A 22955-nucleotide genomic window follows, 5' to 3' on the forward strand; every position below is an offset into this window, starting at 1 on the left:
GATAAGTAATGAGTATACATTTGATTACTAACTAAATGCAACAATAAATTTTGTGTGTATGTTTCGATTGCTAGTTTATTACAATGGAATTATAAAACAAGCGAGTATTACCCGTTACATGTACGAATGTGTTATGTTCGTTAAATCATGAATTGCGGCTACAAGATACTAAATTGTTCTAATTGATATACAAACAAAAAATTTTATATTATAACAATTATTGATTTATTGTTAGAAATACTACGTCAAGGGGGTACATTTACAATCTAAGGTAATGCTTATAAAATAATAGAAAATCGTTCGAACCTATGCAATACATATAAAAAAGTTACAGTAATGTCCTTTTGCGCTGAAGCATATAATGTGTATAACATGAAATAAGTTAACACATTACTTCCAGGTTTGGATTATCTGCTAATTCTTATCTGATTAGCGTCAGTATAAATTTGTAAGATACGAATGTAATCATTCGCATTACAAGAAAGCAGCAGTGTGAAAGAAGATAGTTCATGTCATAAACAAATGGCCATAGTATATACTTACTTTTATACAAATATCGTAACTGTTAGTACTCTAAGTCTAGTACTGCTTTCGGAATCAAATATTTCGGACATGTATATGTTTAGAAACAGGTTTGGAGCAGTACCAGAAACATATTCACAAATTTTTTGAAAAGTTTATTTATCCTAAGTGATATACAAAACAACCATCTCTTTTATAACTGTTATAATTCCCCTATAATAATACAGAAAATTCTGTCGTAATTTTCAATATCTTTTTATTAATTATCTCCATCAATTGGATACCTTCGTATCAGTACAATTCATTTTAACCAGCTATGTTAAAATTATGCACATCTGCAAATCAGTATTAAAATATTACAATTTCATATTTTACAGTATTCGTCCTCTAGCTCCCTCTAAAACAGGTTTTATTTTTGCTTATATAATCACACAATTATCCGTTATATGACAATGTGCAGGGGAGATGAAAAGCTTTATGTCAAAAAGTAGTGGTTACCTGCTGAGCCAAATCAAGGTGCAAGTCAGTCTGACTGTAACAAAGCCTCTTGTATATTCGATTTGCATACCAATTCTTGGCCACGAAATTCACATCTGCATTACCTAGCCGGTTTTGTTTGGTATGCTTCTTACACAGTTGGCTCTAATCTCAATTATTAAGATCTGTACATACTAAGATCTAGGAATGTTAATATTACAAGAAACCACAATAATTTATTATAATACAGCCTGCTGTACACCAGATGACTCGAGGCAGTACAAGACACGCCCTATCTTACTTTCTTAAACAATGAACGGAATCACATAATTCTGAAAGGATTTAAACGTATTTCCATTATTGGAAAAATGAATATGAGAGGGAGGATGACGATGGTAAGGGCAGGGACTACTTCAATTAGATAAAACTCAAAAATACATTTCTAGTTTGGTATGTCTTTGAAGACTGTCAATTGATTTCAATAAGAACAAAAATTTATCATTATTTTTTGGATCATTCTAAAAAAGATTGAGATTATAACGATTATTTAAGACAACATGATTATAAACTTATTATCAGTTTTATAAAAAAAATCGGATGGATCCGACAATCAAAAATCTTACGAACAAAAATTATTCACTTTTATGTAGTTATAATAGGACTTCAAAATATACCACTGCTCCATGGCTGGGTTGTTGTCCCAATTTTTTTTTTTTTTGATTTCAAAAAGTTGTCAATCAGAGATATTTGTTTCGATTCCAATTACTTATAAGCTATATAAGGCTCAATCTCCTGGTTTAGAATACATTGTTAGTGGAAACTATCACATGTTGACGCAGATGTAGAATCGAAATTGCATTTAAAATATACTTATCCTAATACTTACAACTATACGACACGTACTTAAATCAATTACATTCATACAAAGCAGCCCCATGCCCCACCTGCGACAGATTTGATTTAAAGAAATGTTCTGTACAAGGATATACAATAAGTCTTCTTACACTGACAACGAATGAACTGAACTGATAAATATCAAACTATATATCGAATGATACCGCCCAACTATGGAGCCGCCGTATCCTGTATTACGATTTGCAACTACGTTAGCTTTTAACATAGTCTGGAGACAATGTCAACAATGATTGAGCCCCTGCGCCTTCCACCTGATACAAAGTGGGCACCATATTCTTTCCATTCTGCTATCCTACGCCATTTTACATGTTACTATCAATATGTTAAAATACAAATATCACTCATACGATCTTCTCTCTCGCGCCTCACATACATACAATTTTAAAATAATTATTATAATCGCGGGTATTTTAATTATTATTGTAAATAATCGAGGACTGGTGATTAGTTATTCGTTTCCCTAGTGGTGTAAGTACGCTCACGCTAAGGTCAATGGTACGTACAGTAGGTGAGGTATGCTTTCAGGATCAAGGACACGGGGTGATAGATGAAATTTTGTCGTGTATCCGCTATTCATCGTCTTCTTTATACTCTTCTTCACTGTCGCTTTTTACAGCATTTACTGGATTTGCTACAACAACTGGTGCGCCGTCCTTTATTTTCTTTTTGTACGCAGTCATTTCCTAAATAATACAGATCATAATATAGTTTCTTTTTTTTTCTTCTAATATTAAAATTGGCTTTAACACATACAATTTTTCGATAGCAACAAAATCATATTTATATCATATGAAACACCGAGCAATTTCTAGTAGCAATAAAACATACTAGGGTTGAAAAAATGATTACAATCTATCAGTGTAGTTAACGTATACGGGAAAACTTTGTTTGCATTGTTGTGTAACAATGCAACTTCGTAAAAGCAATGCATACCTTTTCATATCGAGCTTTGTCTTTCTCTGCCATAGCCTCGTACTTCGATTTGGTTTCAGGATCTGCATCGGACCACTTTTTGCCTAGTTCCTTAGCAATATCTCCTACGCCAAATTCGGGATTAAGCATTTTAACCTTTCCACGCTCATCATTACAGAACCAGAAGAAGGCAGACCTAAAAAAACATGCAATAACGTACGATTTTAACGACGATAGGCACAATTCAAAAATATTTATTTTAATCGCGCCCGGTATTATTACATCGTTCAGCAAGCGCTTTCTATCACAACAAGTACTTACAGTGACCTCTTCGGAGCATTATGATCTTTGATGTGTTTGCGTTTCTTGCCTCTGCCTTTACTTTCGCCTTTGGGTGGTGTGTAATTCTGCATTTCAGCATCATATCTCTTCTTGTCCTTTTCTGCCATTTCATGGAAACGTTTCTTCTCCTTATCTGACATAGTCTAGAATCACAAGATACATAAAATTAGTCTTATAATAAATTATAAGTCATTTCCATACAAAATCAGACACTTTTCGGAGTACTGTTTCCGATTTTGTTGTAGTGTTTAGTAACATATTAACTTATTAACATATTAACATATTATCTCGATGGATTTTTCGAAATTTGAAAAATTGTCGATTTTAAAGATGTCTTCAAAGGGTTAGCCTATTTTTATTAAATTGTAACAGTTGAGCTAAGCACCGAAAAACTCATTTTCGTCGGTTTGTTCGTTCAACTGCTATAATTTAATGAAAAAAGGTTGACACCTTATTGTAGACGTTTGTGAAACCAACAATTTTGAAAATTTCGAATAATTGTTTAAGCTTCGTACATATGTCACTAAAGACTACAACAGGTTCTCTGAAAAGTGCACAATTTCGTGTGAAATAACCCTTATGTTTAATATAAGAAATATCACGTACACAAAAGCTTAAGATTGATCAATTTTCATTATATAAACCCAGAATAAAAATTTTTATACTTATAAATGAACCTTCATAACATAACATTGAATTTTAAAGAGAGGCGTATTTCACAAAGGATTTTTTTATAAGGGCGTAATTGCAAAGTTTGGAAACCACTGAAATAAACTGCTACGTATTTAAGCGAATTTCTTGTGAGTACAAAAAGATTATTACGCATTTCTTGTTTTTGAAATAAACAAAACCTATATACTGCATTCGAATAAATAAACATTAGTGGGGCGAGAAGAAACATTAATTGAATAACTCATATTTATTTATGTGTAGCACACACATATTTGTATTGGTTAGAATGGTGTGCAATACGCATAATTGATATATATCTTTATAGAATTATTTGATCGCTTCAATGTTTGTATTTGAGGTAAATAATATTACATAATACTCGTCTTGTACTGCGATTATCAATAGAATCAAAGTGTATTTTTACCGTCTTTGTTGTGCCATGATTGCTTATAAAATTGATTATCGTTGGATATCGGAGATTGACAGTGTGTTAGTGGATTTGTAATAAAAGAACTTGGAGTTGGTTTTCATACGATGAATCGGGGAGGTTCGGGAATGAAGAGACATTGGTTCAGGAGGGTAGGTCGATAAAGGTGGAGTAAAGCGTAGACGCAATCTGAAAATGATTGAAGTTCATTTTACACACTATTTTATATAAAAATGTAAACCGTTAGGATAATATGATACCACATTTTTATGCATTCATATACAAAGTTACAGGGTGAGAAACTGAATTAAAACTAACTATTCTATCAGATTCAAAACAAAATCAATATCATATTAAATTGTATAAAATTTGGTTTACCTCGCTTTACAATAATGCAATATCCTGCATATTGTAAACGGGCAAAATCATTTTCACAAAAATTGAATACGTAAAATATCATTAAGTGACTTTTATATTGTGAAAATTATATTATAAATATAGCGAAATTAAATGGCACTGTTAGCGGGTATATTTGTAACATGATAAAAGTACTAATGAAGATACTAATCGTCTGATCAATGCCTGCTTGTGTGAGTCATGTTACAAAGCCTTAGATTTTCATAAATAATACACGCGATTTTCTCTGTTATTTAAGTGTAAAAAATGAAAAATTTGTTTAATTAAAATCATTCCGTAAGTATTCAATTGTATCATCACGTATTATTATTATTTATTAATTTGTAACAACTTTTCACATTTTTCTTTCCTTTTGCATTTACCTTCCCGACATTATAATACTCCTGGATAAAAGAAATGTATCATTAAGTTGTTACACAATTGTTATAATATATAATGAAGCTTGAACAATTACTTCGTTTTAAGTATTAAGTACAATAGCATAAAACGTATTCAGCTACGTTGCTTCTCGCGTGTTCCCATTTTCATTTAAAGGAATAGCACTAAAATACAGTCAGGGTCGAAGAATAAAATGGAGGTTTTATTCGACTACATCAAGTGTCCTTTCTCTTTTATTTTAAGAACGCACGTCGAATTATATTGGAAAACACAAAACGTCCCTCGAAAACTCACTCTGAAAGTGATGAAAATTATTGCACAATTCAAAATAGTACAGCGCCACTATCCTTGGCAGAGAATATCTAAACAAAATTGTGAATGTAATCGTTGAGGAAATTGTTCGCATGTGTTACGTACGAAAAATGGCTCCGCTCTATACATCGCCAACAATTAAGAAAACGAAATAAAGCAGCTGATAAATATTCAACGAAAGTATTTCGAAAAAAGAAATAAATACTCGTATTCCTTCAGCAACGATAAAACGAGATCTGTTTACTAACAAGCTGCAAGGAGGCTCGATAAGGCGTTATCGGATTCTTTCGTGCTCGCTCGCGGGGAACTTTTCTAATGGCGTTTTTCAACCCCAAGACAAAGTGACGCGCCAAAGACAAAGCAACGCTCTGGTACACGGGGGCTGGGTTTGTGGCGACCCATGACGAAAATTGATGTTCACTTAACTTCTTGAAATTACTCGATAGCTTAAATATATTAGCTTCCTTTGTTCCGCAGTAGTGTTTTGCGCTAAACCCCGTTACAACCAGAAAGAACAATTTTATTAATGGAAACGCGGGTGAACGATTTCCTATCCGGACGTTGTGTTCCATTCGTCCGTGCACTGGTGGGTTAACATTTCAATTGTGTAATGTTTCTATAGCCACTGTAAGAATAATTTTTGCAAGCGGATGCCAATTTATCCAATTAAACTGCTTCTGGTGGGACTAGCAAACAGAATTTTCCATCGGGATTCATTCCGCTAACAAGGGGCTCTGCTTGGACTTACTGTCGCTGACAAAAATGATCTGAAAACGTGCATTCGAGACGGGGAATCATTTTACGAAAGAGCCGGCCAAAAGTTTGCAGCTGCTCCGGCTAACATTTCGCCACGATAACTGGAAGGTCAACGCCTTTAATCCTTCTAAGGACCATGTGGCCCCTGAAGTCCATAAGAAAAGTACGCAGCGGAAAGTATCTCCCACCCTTGTTCGAGGAGTAGGATGGCCAGATGTTAGTGTGGCACCTGTTCATAATGACGACGTTGTTTCACATTTCCAAGTTCTTTCTCCGAAAAATATGTCCGACGTTCTCTCTCCCTTTTTTTTTTCTTTTCAACCATCTTGCTGCTTCATGGCACACGCATCTGTTATACGCGAGTACTTATCGCTAAACTGCAGATGCATATGCAAATCCACACATTTGCTATCCAGTTTACAAAAAGTAGCATCAACCCTTTGCACGAGAAGCTATTTTAAACACTGGAATAAAACCAGACGTCTCATCCGACTTAGAATATTTTCATTCTACAGTCGATCCACGAAGTAGGGAAAGGGACCTAATTACTGTGCCTATATTAATTTATTTTCTTAGCATAATGAATATTCAAAAAGAGACATATGCTTTAAAAATAAGTATAATTAATATATAGGCACAGTAATTATTGGCACCCCCACAGTAAATGGGTTCCTCACCTTATTCGAATACTAAATTTCCCATTCTCGTGGAATTGTCGATATCTGAACTGTAATAATTTCGTTGAAAACAATTGTACAAACAAATAGTTCATTGTGTCTTTGTGAATGTTCATAATTGAAAATTCGCACAGGTAGAAGGTTAAAAAAATTTTTTTAAATCGAATATTTAACAGCCTGTAGACAAAATTAAAATTTCCAATATCTGTTACAGAGTAGTAGAACGGAACAATTATACAATCCGCATAACTGAATTTGATAACATTAAGTTTAAGATGAAGATCATGGTTTGCTCTGTCATATACGTTTCGGGTACTTTTTGCAATATTTATTGATTGATTTAAAATGCATTCCACATTCTTATCGTAATTCTAACAAAATCTATCTTCAATTGTAATAATTTTTCGCGTGTGACGATTGCAGAAATGTCTATGAAAAAATACTAGAAGTATGAATTTCTGATAAGACGTTAAACAGTAAAAGAGTTAGAATGATTTCATTGTCATAATCTTTCACGTTGAGGAGAATTTCCCTCTCTCTCTCTCTCTCTCTCTCTCTCTCTCTCTCTCTCTCTCTCTCTGTCTCTCTCAAAAATCTAAATATTGCATAAATACTTCAACTACCAGATAAGATTAACTGCAAATTAGTGGGATTTCAACGTACAAGGCTAGAAGCCACTCCTATTTTTCTAAAGTGCGTTGAAGGGACTAATTACAGGTGAATTGCATTTGCCGGGAGTGAAGTTTGCCATTGACAGTGAACGTGTATGTAAATAGCATGATAACGTGATCTCTTACCTTCCACCTCATTGCACACTTTTTGGAGAACTCTCGGAAAACGATCTTCTCCTCGGGATGTTTCTTTTTGTGCTCCTGACGGCATGTCTGCACGAAGAACGCGTACGCTGTCATCCGTCCCCTAGGCTTCGAGTCCTTTCCCCTTGGCATATTGTCTCGCTGTTGCAAGCCTTGAGCGTTATTCTGCTGAAGATTATTTTGTTGCTGCGTTAACTGTAGCTGGTGCTGCAATCGAACAAACGACCAAATTATTCACGTGACCGACAAACAATTCTGCGTAAACAAACAGCTCGAAAACAATTTCACGTTCGTTCTCAGTGAATCTATAGAACAGAGACGTGGTCAAAATGCCTCTCACAACAAATTCCTCTCGAAACCTACAAACATGTTTGAAGTTTACCAAGTTATGTTATCTCACAGTGACAATTTTTCAATTACTTACAGTCATGATCGTATCTTTCTTGATTTGCATGAACTCTTGAAAGTTGTCGGTTGGACAACTTTGTTACGTGTTTCAAACTGTTAATGTCTAGTCATATGTTTGGGACACGGTGATCGTATAAACGAAGAAAAACGTCGTCTCAAGGTAAAGAATAGCAAGAAGACACAATAGAAAACTGTCTATCAGAAATGGAACAAAGGTACACGAGAGGAAAACAGTAACGATGCTGAACACATTTTCTGGCGCCGTTTGTTCCCTGAATCCACAGAGAGACGGATCAGATGTTTAAAATGTCAAGTTTAAGTTCGCGTACATGTGTTGGAGATGTCGGCGAAGACTCGGAACAACGTGAAACCTTATTCTCGAGTTCAAATTACTGTGCTGTACTTTGCGTTCAACTTAATTAATATCTTGTGGTAGGATAAAGATATCACTATTTCTGTTTCTGCGTAGATCGATGGCGTTGTCCTACGAGAATAGCCCAAAGGTGTTTAATGAAATTCGAATAATTAAGATAGATTTATAAGGCTATTATTTGAAGCAATATTGGATAGTGACCCTTAGAGCAGTGATCTCCAGGTAGGGTAAGGGACCCAATTACTGTGCCTATATTAATTATTCTTATTTTTAAAGCATAATGAATACTAAAAAGTAAAATATATGTATCTCTTTTTTAATATGCATTATGCTTTAGAAATAAGTATAATTAACGTAGGTACAGTAATTGGTACCCCCAAAGTAATTAGGTCCCTTACCCAAGTGCAAAATTAATGTGTCGAGCACATAGAGAAAATTAATATAAAGAAATGTGCAAAAGTCGAAGACGTAGGTTGCCAATTAATAGTGCAATTTTTTAGTGGACATGAGTAACAAAACTGCACGTGATAGTTGAACTAGACCTTGACGTCCGGCAGCTATGCAAAATGTTCGCGGACGTGCACGAACAGTATGCACACTCCTGAATTAAATATCTTCGGATTTTGAGTTTCTCACAAGCACAGCCAGCCACTACATTGCATGGCGTGTAACAATTTTCTTACCGAAGGGTAGGGCGTAAGCTACTACAACAACATTATTTACAGCCCTTTTGAATCAAAGTAAATTGTTTGATTACTTCAAGAATGTAGTAAAGTAATCCTGTAATTTCAAAAAGATTCGTTCGATACATTGCCTAAAATTAATTTGTAAAGACTCGTTAAGACTCGAAGAAAGAGAACGCATTACAGAATTCCCCGAGTAAATGGTTTCTTCACTTTTATAAATGAGTATCTGTATTCAATCCAGGATTGTAGATAGTGATCTTCCTCAGTTCGTTCTAAAAATGTTATATATGTTGAGATCTCGCGCAGTTTTTTTTTTTCTTATGTACGCGCAAGCGGATAAATTTATTTACTATGTTCCCACAAAAGATGGGTCGTTTGGCATTCTATTATAAATTATTTTGACCTGTTTAGTAGCTTTAATACTTAGCGGCCCCGCAAGTTTAACAATTACTGTGCCTATATTTTAATTATACTTATTTTTAAAGCGTAATGAATGTTAAAAAAGCAGGTATTAAATATTTTTCATTAAAATCTCTTTTTTTAATATTTATTATGGTTTAAAAGTAAGTATAATTAGTGGAGGCACAATAATTGGTACCCCCACAGTAATTGGGTCCCTTACCCTAGTTTATACAGTGAAGTCTACTGTATAAAAAGGGTGTCTCACAACGGAGTCGCCATAAAATTCCAGGACTTCCCTTGAACTTTATAAAAAAATTGCGTCAGACAAAGGTTGAACTATATTTAAATCCTAACTCTCATAAATCATTTTATATAACTTTCATATTATATCAGAATTTTTTATCTATACATCCTTTATGAGGATATGAAGAACAATATCTTATGTTTTTTTTTTTTTAGTAAATATAATATTTTTCAAGCAAAATTATAACAAGTCCGAAAAACAAAAGAATATCGAAAATTACAAATGGATTTGAACTGTTCTTCGTCTATAGTTTATTTTCATAATATGTGTAATAAATATTCAAAGAGAGTGGGCCTTCTGTTACTAACAAAATCCTGATTTTACATGCGAAGCATTATGTATAACATTAAGATATTACGGCATGGGTGCATGGCGTGCAGGTATTTTATAATGCGTATGTAGAGTCACATTAAACGTGTATGCAAAGCACGTTCGAACTACATTCGTGCACCATTACTTGTCTAAATAAATCTACAATTTTTAATCAAGTGTAATAATAGACATTACGAAAAAAAATGTTAATATAAAGAACTACTGTTTCAACGTTTGCCTAAGTAGCGAGATACAACATTTCAACAATTAATGTTCGAACAACGATAATTTCAATAATTTAAATATAACTTCGTGAATGGAGACATTAAAAATCCATCGAGATTCGGATTCACTAAGTTAGATTAAATCTGGTGGATGTAGATAAAATTAGATCGCATGTTAGCAGCTAACGAACGATCAGATAGAAATTGGATGTCTAGATCTACGATATAGAATTTCATTGAACTATCAAACACACGCGAGCTAAATTGCGAAAAATGAAAAGTAAATAAAAGACTAAATACAACAATAACTTATAATAACAGAGGAAACGAGATAATTTTGAAACTTATGATTTTCTAAATATTGTAGTGACATCAAAACATTGTCATAATTTTTGCTATTCTAACTTCTAACTCTTCTTTTTTTGCGGTTTCTGAAAGAAGAAAGTCCACTATTTTTTATTTTAAGTTATCATTTCATATTGCATTTCATAAATTTCTATATAAAACAAATATATTACAATTTTAATTGTAAATTAGTCTATAGAAACCCTAAAATAATAAATCTCTAATTGGTAACTTTTATAGTTTATGGTAGTTTATAAAAATAAGAAATTGTATAGGCATTTACACTATGCACTACTAAATTTTTCATGTCGCACTTCAGTTCTACTTTCATTAGACTAATTTTATAACGAACCAAAAAATCCATTTCATTTCTCCAGTGTTTTAAAATCTACTCGGAAATATTACCGCATTCTATTGCAGAAGATTAAAATCAAAATGGAATTCCACGATGAACAAAAATTTCGTATAATAAGAATGCAAATTCGCAATTTGCCAGTTAACTCAGTTGTGCGCATCATCTCTGTTTTATGCGGTGACTAATGAATTCTTCCTCATTGTTTTACTGTTTGAGAATGCTAATAAAAAGAATGATTAATTATTGATTTTAAAATAGGAGTTTTAATAAAACGCCTAACTGTGTTTAATGTATTAGATTTTTCTCTAATTATAAATATTCTGCAGAACAAAGCTATTACTGAAGAAATTCTCATCGGTATTATCATACTTCAAAATGATATACTTCAAAACGATAATTATGTTACACTACTAGCTCAAAGATTATGAAAATAAATTAATTTTAAAAGGTAAATATTAACATTAAAAAATTCATGCTACGATAAGAAGGCGTGTAATTCGTTTTCTATGTAAATTTATGCCCTTGTGGTATGTGTGAATTTATAAACACTAAATAACGAAAACTTTAAAGAAGAGTGATATAATTTCTCTTTTGTTTTCAATTCAATGAATACAATAATGAAATATTTACTAATTCCAATATTTCATAAAAAAATCTACGAAAATGAGAATGTGCTCCAAGACACGCAGTTTATTTTCATACGCTGACGCATCAAGTATTAATTGCATGAAGATTCTCTGAAAATAGAAATAGTCTTCGAAAGGAAAGTATAAAATTGCAATTAATATAATTATTTTTTTAGCGACGGAAAACACTTCGTACCACTCCACGGACTAATTAAAGTCAACAAAATTAATTAAAGTCGAAGAAATCAATAACTCGAAATAAACTAAGGACCAATATGAATTTATACATCGGTTTCATCTTATGATTTAAAAAGGGATCTCTTTATGCAATTTTTCTTTAACTTGAATCACGTACAAGTCCATGAAACTTAATCGTTCTCGGAATCAATTGAAATGAACTGTTCGAACGTCAGTCTACGAGCACAAAAGGAAACACACACGCATTCAGGAATAGTTTCAACGCATGGTTGATTCCTATAAACGATTGCTACATTTCTTTTGTGTTTCAAGTATTATTCGTGCATGTTTAAAATATCCTACAATTAAGAAACGCGTTATAATATTGCTTAATTTGTTCCACGCTAGAAAAGTAATTAAAAGCTAAAGTTTTCCAAATACTAAAATAATTTTAAATTCAGATCTAAATATTTTATCAATTGTTTTCACTGTTAATACTATATGGTTGTTATTTAATAATTTTTCAATAAAGAAAAACATATGAGAAACATATGAGTTCATCCAATGATAAATTAATATAAAGTTTTTAAAATGTAGTAAAAGTATTAAAAAATACTGACTTTGTTTTCCATATTTTGGATTAAATAAATGAAAATGTTATATTATCTTTTGCCACTGAAGCATTAATGCATACATGCCTTTTATTACTCTTTTGACTATTTGAATGTTCAGAATGATAGTGTTTTCAAAAGAAGCATTCACATTTACAGCCCCTACATTGAACAAATTTATTTACCAAAATGTATGTAGATTTCATCGTCAATTTCAAATACAATATTAAATTTTCAAATTGAAATTGATTCCATACGTTTAGTTGAATTTGATATCCATTTATCATTTGACTTGATTAATTTTAAATGACTACGTACGGTCATGATTGAACATACCAATTAACAAAGAATGCCATTTCGCGAGAAATAACCAGTCGTAAAAGAAAACGTTTGTGAAAGAAATTCCTTAGTAAACACTATAAAAATTTGCCCAGATTTTTTTGGGAACAGATGAATTTAAAAATCTAACTGAAGAAAAAAAGGAACAGAAAAATTGATAATGTTATAAATATTACACAGTAAATCGTGTAAACTTTGGTTCCTGAAAATTATAAGATTTTATACAACAAAGTACAACGCATCATAATACATTTCTGAAAAATATCAAAAGTCAGACATTTATAAAAAATCGATTGGTTCTACTTCTGAGAAGCTTAAACTTTAATATTACTTGATCGAATATTTAAACGTCCGATAGTCAAACGTATTAAATTATCCAAACGACGTTAAATAATATCTTAGCATTTAGCAGCAGGTAATGTAATCTTTGGAAAGCAGAACATTATTAATAAGTTTAAATACTCTTTGTGTAAAAAAATGAAATCGAAATTTAACTTCAGTAACAAGTTTCATTAGTCCACGAACAAAGTATATCGTTATTATCTTATTTGAAATATTTTCCCTCCTCATTTAGAAGTTAATTAAATTTCTTAAGAAGAAAATGAAGAGTTGAAGATGAAGAGAAAATTCCGGTGGAATTTTTCAAAAAAACTCTTACACCACTTCACACGTGTACACGTGGAGGAACGCAAGTCTGGCCTCTTCCATTTACCTCTATCACCATAATCTTGAATTTTCGGACCACTTTCCGACTTTCTCTTCGTCTGATAGATACGGACTTCAATCTTAACTTTCATTTCAGTCCCGCTTTTAATATTGCTCCAAATACATTTTCGATACTCTTTGATATGCGAACCATAAGCTTTTCAATACAAAAACAAATATTAATAACTCTAAAAGAATTAGAAGAGTACATAGAAAAAGACTAAAAGAAGAATTTATTGAAATACATCTTGCTAAATACTTTCATATATTTTATCAATTTCTGTCAACTTCCTAACGTAATGTGTATATTCATAAACTTTTGAAGCATTTTTTATTAAAAAATTTCAAAATATTTAGTATTTCTTTCATTATCAACTCCCTTTGTCGAACTTAATTATCACATGCAAGACAAATGTGTCAAATATTTTTAAAAACAATTTTTGATTATATGCCTCTATATATCCAATCCTTATTTCCATAAAACCCTATAATATAATCTTGTAAGTTCGAATTTGTCAATTTGTGTCTCGAAGACACGACGAATGTTTACACCGGCTTCCTAATGTGTATACTATTCGGTCGATATTCTCGTTCGTGTAAATGCAAAAAATGTTGTGACCAAGGACTCGTACCGAAATACAAAATACAACTACTGTACCGATATTTTCCGATTACATCCAGATAGCCATTGCCGAAACAGAGATGTGTACCAGACCTGTACATAAATTATCTGATGTAACATATTAAAATACATAAAACATTGGAATATGTAAAATCAATGGAAAATAGAAAAAAGTTTCAAATAAATGTAAAATAACAGTACTTCAAATAAACAAAATACAAATAAACGTGAAATGTTTCAAACTGTCGGTTCTCTTCATTAATAATCAATTAATAATTAATTAACCCGCATGTTATATTATGTATATTCAGATATCGAACATTTCCTTTTTCTTGTAAAATATTGAATTTTAGACTTTGCACGGCTAGATACAGTTATAATGAAAATATAAGAAATTATTTAGAAAGACCTTAATTTACCAACTATCGATTTGGCAAATTAAAAGGTAAAATAATATATGTATGTAAAGACAAAATCACAGAATAATTCACAAGTGAACCGTTTTCGCAGAATGGCCGAGATATGATTAATTAAAATTCTGTGAATTTCCATTAAATACAAAAATTGACAAAGTGAAATATTATGCGAATATTGCCCAGATCTGGTACGTCTCGGTTTCAAATCACTGAACAACAAATTTCCAGTTTCTGTATCTCTGAATAAAATAAACGATGGTTGATTGTAGACAATTTTCATTTACAGCCATGAAAGAGAACGGCACGAACAGAAGTGACTTAAATTGAGTTTTCAGGCAACCAGAAACCCTTGGAAATAAAATTCTTTCTTCTTCACCGGGGGTAAAACATGCCCCTTTCATAGCAAATAGGGAGACTATTGATCGAAACTTTTGTATCTAATTACGAAGGACTGAATTAGTGGTCGTAAAATGAATATATCCGCGCATTTTATAATCATCGTGAAAGTTAATGAAATTGTTTTTCTTTTCCAGAAACAAAAGCAATTCGAAAAGGATCTTTATCAAAATTTCCATCGTTCACTACGCACGTTGAATGTTCAAGAAATTAATATCAGAATACATATCTAACCGTGAGACAGTAAAAACATGTAGAAAACATATTACATGGAATATTTCACGTTATTGAAAGAAATGTACAATTTTTAAGTAGATAACAGTATGAATATTTCATCAGTGATGTAAATATTTAGACACCAATACAATCATTATTTCTGAAGTCGATACTTTGAATAAATACAAAACTAGTAGTAAGAATACATTACACCATATTGTAGAAAAAGTTACAGATAGAAAAAATAAAAAAACTGTTCTCTTTTCTCTTACGTAAGATTGTTTAAATATTGCTAGAAAAATTGACAAATGCGGCTAAGTCTTTACCAAACTATGTTAACTAAATTTTGTGTTCAATTTATAAACTATCCAAATATTTGTTAATCATAAAAAACGTATTTCATCATTTCCTTATTTAAATAACTTCTAGTTACGAAACACTCAGCTTTTTAATTTTGGCTGTCTGTATAGTACATTCAAATATAGTGCAAAATATTTTTATTAGTCACTGTATACTTGTTCAAAGTATAAATTAAAATTGTACCGTTGTCGAAACATTTTGTAAAAATTTCGTTCGTGCATGAGACGGGTTACGGTTAAACTTCGAGTCACATTTTCCCAAACGGTGCTGAATGGCTAAAAACCGTTATTTTCACAAAATTTCAGGTTCCAGGTAGAATCGAGCACAAAAGAAAGAGACTAGGTAGCGGCTTTCGAATGGTTTGAATTTCCATGGAAGCGACGGTTGATTTTCACAAGGAATTTACGCCCAGTGGGAAAAGTTGGTGTCAATTGTTTAATAATAACCGAACAAGAGACGTGGAACGGCGTGATCGACAAAAAAAGGAAGGGAACCGGGCCCAGCGCGGCAAGAGCCGCTGTACGAACGTACATACGAAGAAGGCCGCACGAAACCCGGAATCAATAGCGGACAACGGTCGGTGGGGCAAGGGACGCGAGTCAGGATGAAACGCAGACGGTCGTGCGAAAGCAGCCACGATAGAATCGGTTATTAAGATTTTCTGAACGCTGGAGAACCGATCAACGCCGTGACTAACTGCAAACATGTCAACACAACCAAATTATTTTCTGCTAAAACAATAGCAACAATTTACTATGAAAAATATCAATTTCGAAAGGAATGCTCCGGCGAAATTCCGTTCGGCTATTAAATATAAACGAAAATAGAATCGGGACTCACGGAAAGGTCGATTCCTTCAAAACGTTTCTAAATAGTTTCCCCTAGCCCCGGGTAAGCAAGGTTAAACGAGTGTAAATATTTAACGAAAATGTATCATAAGAATGGTTTCAAATGTTCATAATAAGAGGAAGTTACAAGCCGTAGTATAATCTTACCAACATCTGCAAATCTAAATGAGTAATTATTGTAAAGTTACTTCCTTATTTTTGTTATAAAAAAAAAAAAAAGAAATGCTTGTATCAATCTCAGTTGGTGATTTTCAAACCTAAAGTGTAGCGAAGCCTCGTGTTCGTTACGAACAGCAATTTGTCTACATGTATCCAAGCACATCGCCAAACATTTTTGCTTAAAACGTAGAAAATGAAAACATATATATATATATATACATATATATATGTTCAATTTCGAGGAAATGCTAAAAAGTGGTCAATATTTGCATTAATCTACGCAAAGAAAGAATAAATCATTAATAAGTAAGAACCACGATGTGGTACTAGTTTAGGAGCCTTAGGTCCATTGCTTGAACAAGATCACGAAATATGTCTATACAAGACACGACAGTACCGATATATCTAGGTTCTTCATTCCAAATGCACAAAGTTGTAATCCTGCTCGGTTCTTCCGTAACCGAAAGAAATAATACGTGTACGGACAAGGTAAGAAAAGATAGAGCGAAATGAACAAAAAGAACGAGAAATTAAAACTGAAAAGCAGGCAAGAACGAGAAATGAAAAAGCATATATATATACATATATATTAAAAAAAAAGGGGGTCGATCGTGGTCGCAACATACCGAGGACATAATGGGGGGCGTGGACGTTTGTGTGGTAATGGGCGAGAGGTGCTGCTGTTGTTGGCCCTGCAATTGCTGATGCAGGTTGTTCTGTCCGGCGTCCATAACTCCACCTGGGTACCACCACTGTACGCCAGGCGGTGGTGCGGAAGGTGTACCTGGTACACCTCCGCCTGATCCGGGCCCCGTTCCTAATCTATAATCATAGCCTCCCCTCATGCAGGAGCCAACCGGCGTAGACGTCGAGACGGGATTCGACTGCGTGCCCGTGGTGGCTGGGTTCTGAAAGCTGGAGGCCATCTTGTAGGAGAAAAGCTGCTGGGTAGCGGCAGCTGTACTTCTAACGATATCCTGATGATGTTGCTGCTGTTGGGCTTGCTGTTGCTGCGAGAGCTGCTGCTGTTGGTTCATCAGGTGTTGGTGTAAATTTTGTTGTTGCTGCTGCTGCTGCTGCTGTTGTTGCTGTTGCTGCTGCTGCTGTTGTTGTTGTTCGGCAGATACAGTATTTAAACCTGCGGACCACCAGGCGGTACCACCGGAGGCATCCTCGCGGCTTCCTGGGCTTGCTGTGCCCCAGCCACCGGCTACGCGGTGGTGTTCCGACATATCGTACACGCGGACGATCTGTCTGTCACTTCGGCCTCGTTTGCCGAACCGTCCCACCGACAACGAAAAGAAGAAGGACGCACGAAGAAAATTACACGACTCACGCACTCACACCACCAACACGCATACGCTCTTCTGTCTCCCTCGTACAGGACATACAGGCACGCACACGCTGCGCGCGCGCGTACGCACGCACGCACTCTCGCTCACTCGCTCTCTCTCACAAGGTGTATACGCGGACACCCCACATACATGTATACGGGGCACGTACCCTCACATTCGCACGGAGTCTTGTTCGTGGCCGTCGTGTGTATCGCGACACGCACCGCACGCGCTACCGTGCTCTCTCTCTCTCTCTCTTTCTCTTTTTCACTGTCGTCACACCACGTTTCTCTTGTCCAGCCGGCGCACTACACGATCACTACTAGTACTCCTGGTAGCACAGGCGGCTTCATACACGCTTTTTCCACGATGTATAGGAGAAGGTCCTCGTGAATACGTACGTTATACTTGGGATGCGGTCTCCTCGACGCTACGCTCAACCGTTCGTTAGCTCCGTGAGTAGGTACGGCGGGTAGAGGAGGAGGGCGGGCGGGTGGGTAGGGGAGGGCGCTCTCTCTCCCCTTCTAGCTCTTTCTTTTTCCCTCTGTCTCCCCACCATCGACAGATACAGAGCGTCTCTCCGTCTCTCTTTTTCTCCCTCTTTCTCTTGCTGGTGTCTCTCCTCTCTTCGTTCTCCCTTCTCGCACACGGTCCGTCTCTTTTTCTCTAACGCGCGTTCGGTTGTGCTCGCTCTTTCTCTCTGTCTCTCTTTTTCCCTCCCTCTCACTCTCTCTCTCTATCTCTCTTTCTCTTTTCTGCCCTCCCCTAAGTACTCATGGGAGCCTTTCATTCGAGAAACACAGCGTTTCTTCTCGATGATATTCTAATCAAAGTATTAGACATAAGAAATAGTATTCTCATTCATTTATCCACGCACACTCTGTTCTTTCCCGTCCCTTTCGTAAAAGATCCTACGGAATATTGCTATATATATACAGATACATATGTATATATATATTGGTGGTTTCTTCTTCGTAAACGTGACGTCCCTTTTACTTGCTTGTACACACGCCGCTAATTACGCACTCTATGCGACACCACGCGCGCGTAGAGACGCAATGCTTCTTTTACGTGTATATATGCACACCGACGCTGACTGCTGCACAGTGGTAGGGAAACGCGTAATAGCTTTTTCACATGGAGAAGCTTACGCGCGGATTGCTTCTCTCGTCACCGACTCTACACGCGATGCCGCACACACAGAGGGCGAACCTGGCGAGGACGGGCTGGCTGGACGCTTGTATATTCTCTCTTTCTCTTTCTCCAACTCGATCCCCTTCCATTCGACCTGAAGTCTCGCTCGCTACTTGTCTGTTTGTCTCTTTCTCTGCGTTTCGCCGTCCTTCTCACTCTCGCCCAAGCTTAGCCTTCCTTCCAGCGGACGCCGGCGAACTCGTACAGCGTTGCCAAGCCACGCTTTCACCCGCCCGCTCACAAAGGAAAACCCGAGCACGCCGACCAATCGAACTACATTACAGTGGTGGTGGGGATGGCGGGAGACTACCACTACTGACATCGAGGCAACGTCGCTTTCTCTCTTCCGTTCGTAGAGAATTCGAGAGCCATGGCTCGTAGTCCCTGGTAAGGTAGAGGGGTAAACGACTGCAAACCCTTCTCTACCCTTGAAACTCGAGGTCAACTTTTAGGCAGAGGAAGAGAGCGAAAGGGAGAGGAAGATACACCAACTCTGACTTGTCGCCGTGCGCTTTCTTCTCGCGCCTTTTTTTACCCTTCTTAGTTTCGTTACACTGCTACGGCCACTGGAATTTGCTCCACATTGGCACTTCCTGCTTTTCGCGCACCCTTTTTCCTGCGTGTCAAGTCGCCTTTACCGACCGAAGAACGCTTGCTTCTCTATGTTACTTGTCAGTCGATACAGAAGAACTTTTAAATTTCTCAAGGATCACGTGACAGAGGAATTCTTAATAATTTTCTTTCAACGGAACGACACTATGCCTCCAGTCTTCACACATTCCATTCAGATGTATATAAAGTTTGCCTAGGCATCCTAGCATAGAATGTTATCTTAAAGAGTAAACCCATAACATAATTGTTCAATTTAAGTTTCTTATATACCTTCATTTAAAAATAGATTCGATTCCAGAGTCTGGACAATTCATGCTTCATGAATATATTTCATGGTTAATTTAACATTCCCCTGAATATTTACGTGTTACTATTAGACACATGGCTTAATCATTTCTGACGTGGTCAAACAAACAAGTAACTAATCTATTATTAAATTAAATTATGTCTTACGAATAAAACTCATTTTTCTAGCAATTTCAGAGAGAACAATCTATCGCAAATGTAGTTAACAGTTCATTGTTACGATAATAATTGCTTCATCAATTAGAACCACTTTTGTACTATTGATGTTCGAATCAACGTTACATTAATGTTTCACACAGCAAAATGTACGTTAACGGCGACGTGAGATAAACTATAGCGTTGTTTGTATTGTCGAATAAAGTAGTTGTTAAAACTTTCAATCGATGTTAAAACGGATCGAATTCATTAATGCGAAATCGCGAGACGGATCCTTGACATTACACGTTCAAAATTTCTGACGACGCTGACGAAACGTCGCAAAACCGTCGTGTAATTTGAAGTTCGAATTTTTTCGAGTTACGCATAGACAAGAGAAAATGAAAATGTATATCATAGGATTTATACATCGGGCTTCCTTTCTTCCCACTCAACCCCCAATCAAGAGGCGGGTGAGTCGGAGGCAACCCGGCGAATCGAGAGAGAGAGAGAGAGGAGAAGAGGAACCGGGTCCGGGTCAATAAGACGCATGAGCGAGTGAAACAGAGATGGAACGCGAGAGGGGGGAGAGAGAGAGAGAGAGAAGAGGGAGAAAGAGAAACGACGGGAGGGAGCGCAGGCAAGTAAGCGGGAGAAAGAGAGAGGTACAGCGACCGCGCATTCCCAGGGCTAGGCAACGTAACGAACGAACGAACGAACGAATGCAAGAAGGGGCACTACGGTGAACAAGGGAAATGGTAGAATGGCAAGAAAAAGAGAGGCGCCGATGACGAAAGGAAGGAGAAAGAGAGAGAAAGAGAGAGAAAAAGAAACATACGACGAAAGAGAAAAGGCACAGCAGGCAACGAGAGCCCCGGCTTCAAATTCTCCGGCTCGTGTTGGTACCGCGATGTTCGCTCGAGCGAAGCGAGCCGATTCCCACCGAAACGAACCGATCTCCCGCGAAACACGCGATTCCGAAACTCCGTCATCGTGAGGACTAAACTAAACGGTTTGATGATACAATCTTCAATTTAGAAGCTCATTATTATTCTTATAAATCTATAAAAATAGTTGCTTGCACAACTCGCGGGATCATCCAGTATTTTTTCGAAAAATTGATAAATACGATGCTGAAATATTTCATGTGTACATTCACAAAATTGTCTTAAATGAAGAGATCAAGAGCAGATACCAAAAATTCTCAGCTTACTTTGTTTGCTTAATATCTGTGGTTACAAGGAAAAACAACCTACAGGTTGAAAAGGAACAATATTATTTTACACGATATAATGCAATTTGTGGAGGCAATGTCTACATATAATATCCATGTTTCATTAAATTTTTGCAGAATAGTTTCTTTCTTCGTTAAGAGAAATATCTGGTCTCGTATTTTTAGACGGTGAGTGTAAATAGCGTGTAGGGTGGGAGACTTTATGCACTTATAGCATATAAAAATGTTCGAAAACTCGAAAATACATAGTTTAACAGTATATAAACATTCAAACTTGTGTAAACGTTTATTCTCAGCTCACTGCAGCGTCAGCTAAGAAAGTAATAAACAGTCAAGTAACTGATTATCAAATTAATTAATACGTTCGTGTACTGAAATTAATTGATATACAAATTTTGTTTATATTGTCACATTTGTTAGGTCCAAACAACTGTGGGAGCTAGTAAAATAAGATTTTCTACATTTATCAGGATTCATGGCGATTTCTAAACGCATTGATATTGTAAAATTTTATTATACGGCAAGAAAAACTATGCGTTTTAACAACTATGGACTACTGCCAAACGAATACATTTACATGTACTACACTGTGAATGCAACAGCGTTATATTCCAGTTTATCGAATGCACCTGTACAAAGAGGCAGTACGAAATATTTAATATTTTCTTTCATGCAAGTATACTCGAATGAATTCGTATAGATGCCTATGCAACGTTCTCCTCCTATTTCTTGACAACGAATAAATGGTAATTGCGTGCTACATATATGTATATATAAATATATATATACGCATATAACGTTCAACATGCCTGTCAGTATTGCGCAACACCACTTTCAATTTTATTATTCCTATATTTGAGACTGCTCCTATGTTCAATTATTGTACAAATGAAAAGTTTGTATGCGTTCTATTAAATCCTTAACGACAAACATTTGAAACATTTATTTATCCGTTATGCACCGTTTGGGTCGATTCGATCTAAAAGCACATATTTGTTAATCAATTAATTGAACAACTAGCTCATAGTAATTTCATATTTAATTTATATGTACCAATCGTATTTTTTATTGGAAAAGCATACAAATTAATTTAATATCCATGGTGTTCGTATATTCCAATCGAGTTATACACAAGTACTTCTCCTTAATTGGATGGTATCTCCGATCCAATTTAATTTGTAAAATGCGAACGTAATAATTTACGAAACATTATACAAGAATAGGACTATTCGTTTTCTTTCATGTTGAAAATAAAGTAATAACAACGATTTTCCGAAAATTCGATAAATGTGTTTTGTGTACATACTTTAACAGCTCTACCGAAATTGTAGAAGTGTAAATTGAAATCACTGTTTGCTTAAACACGATTATTAATATACTCCCAAATGATTATAGCATTAGCTAAACGAATAAATTACATCTGGATATACTATATGAAATTATCCAAAGGATTAAACTAATCTCATACTCAACATATAAACATTATTATATTAAATTTAAAGTAGTTGTCCAGCCATTTCATAAACAATTTCACCATTACAATAATTTTAAATATAAATATAAACAATACTCGATACATGGACAATTTCAGTTTCATATTGTATTTCAAATGTTAATTCTCTCCTAAAATCGTT

The 22955-nt window shown here is 35.1% G+C and overlaps 1 protein-coding gene across 2 annotated transcripts; it reads right to left on the bottom strand.

Moving 5' to 3' along the window:
- Window positions 1-753: 753 nt before the first annotated feature.
- On the bottom strand, window positions 754-18167 carry LOC143355203 (high mobility group protein DSP1). 2 transcript variants are annotated; one of them, XM_076789825.1, is made up of 6 exons: window positions 17133-18167; window positions 14148-14204; window positions 7605-7829; window positions 3148-3311; window positions 2848-3022; window positions 754-2597 (listed from the first exon to the last, which is right to left on the bottom strand). In XM_076789825.1, exons 1-6 carry the CDS (start codon window positions 17736-17738, stop codon window positions 2484-2486), a joined length of 1341 nt encoding a protein of 446 aa, XP_076645940.1. In that variant the 5' UTR covers window positions 17739-18167; the 3' UTR covers window positions 754-2483. The 2 variants fall into 2 exon arrangements, with proteins under 2 accessions (XP_076645940.1, XP_076645941.1); XM_076789826.1 differs by lacking the exon at window positions 14148-14204 and having other exon boundaries at window positions 17133-18155.
- Between the last annotated feature and the right edge of the window lie 4788 nt (window positions 18168-22955).

This window comes from Halictus rubicundus, chromosome 6 (genome assembly GCF_050948215.1).
Source record: "Halictus rubicundus isolate RS-2024b chromosome 6, iyHalRubi1_principal, whole genome shotgun sequence".
NCBI classification, from domain to species: Eukaryota; Metazoa; Arthropoda; class Insecta; order Hymenoptera; family Halictidae; genus Halictus; species Halictus rubicundus.

What these genes read in the sequence shown, in the direction of transcription:
- LOC143355203 (XM_076789825.1), bottom strand. Translation starts at nt 17,738, where the DNA reads ATGTCGGAACACCACCGCGTAGCCGGTGGCTGGGGCACAGCAAGCCCA. An exon ending in CGCCCCCCATTATGTCCTCG is followed by an intron (nt 14,205 to 17,132) that starts GTATGTTGCGAC and finishes ATTTATGTACAG; the next exon opens with GTCTGGTACACATCTCTGTT. An exon ending in AGTGTGCAATGAGGTGGAAG is followed by an intron (nt 3,312 to 7,604) that starts GTAAGAGATCAC and finishes TTGTGATTCTAG; the next exon opens with ACTATGTCAGATAAGGAGAA.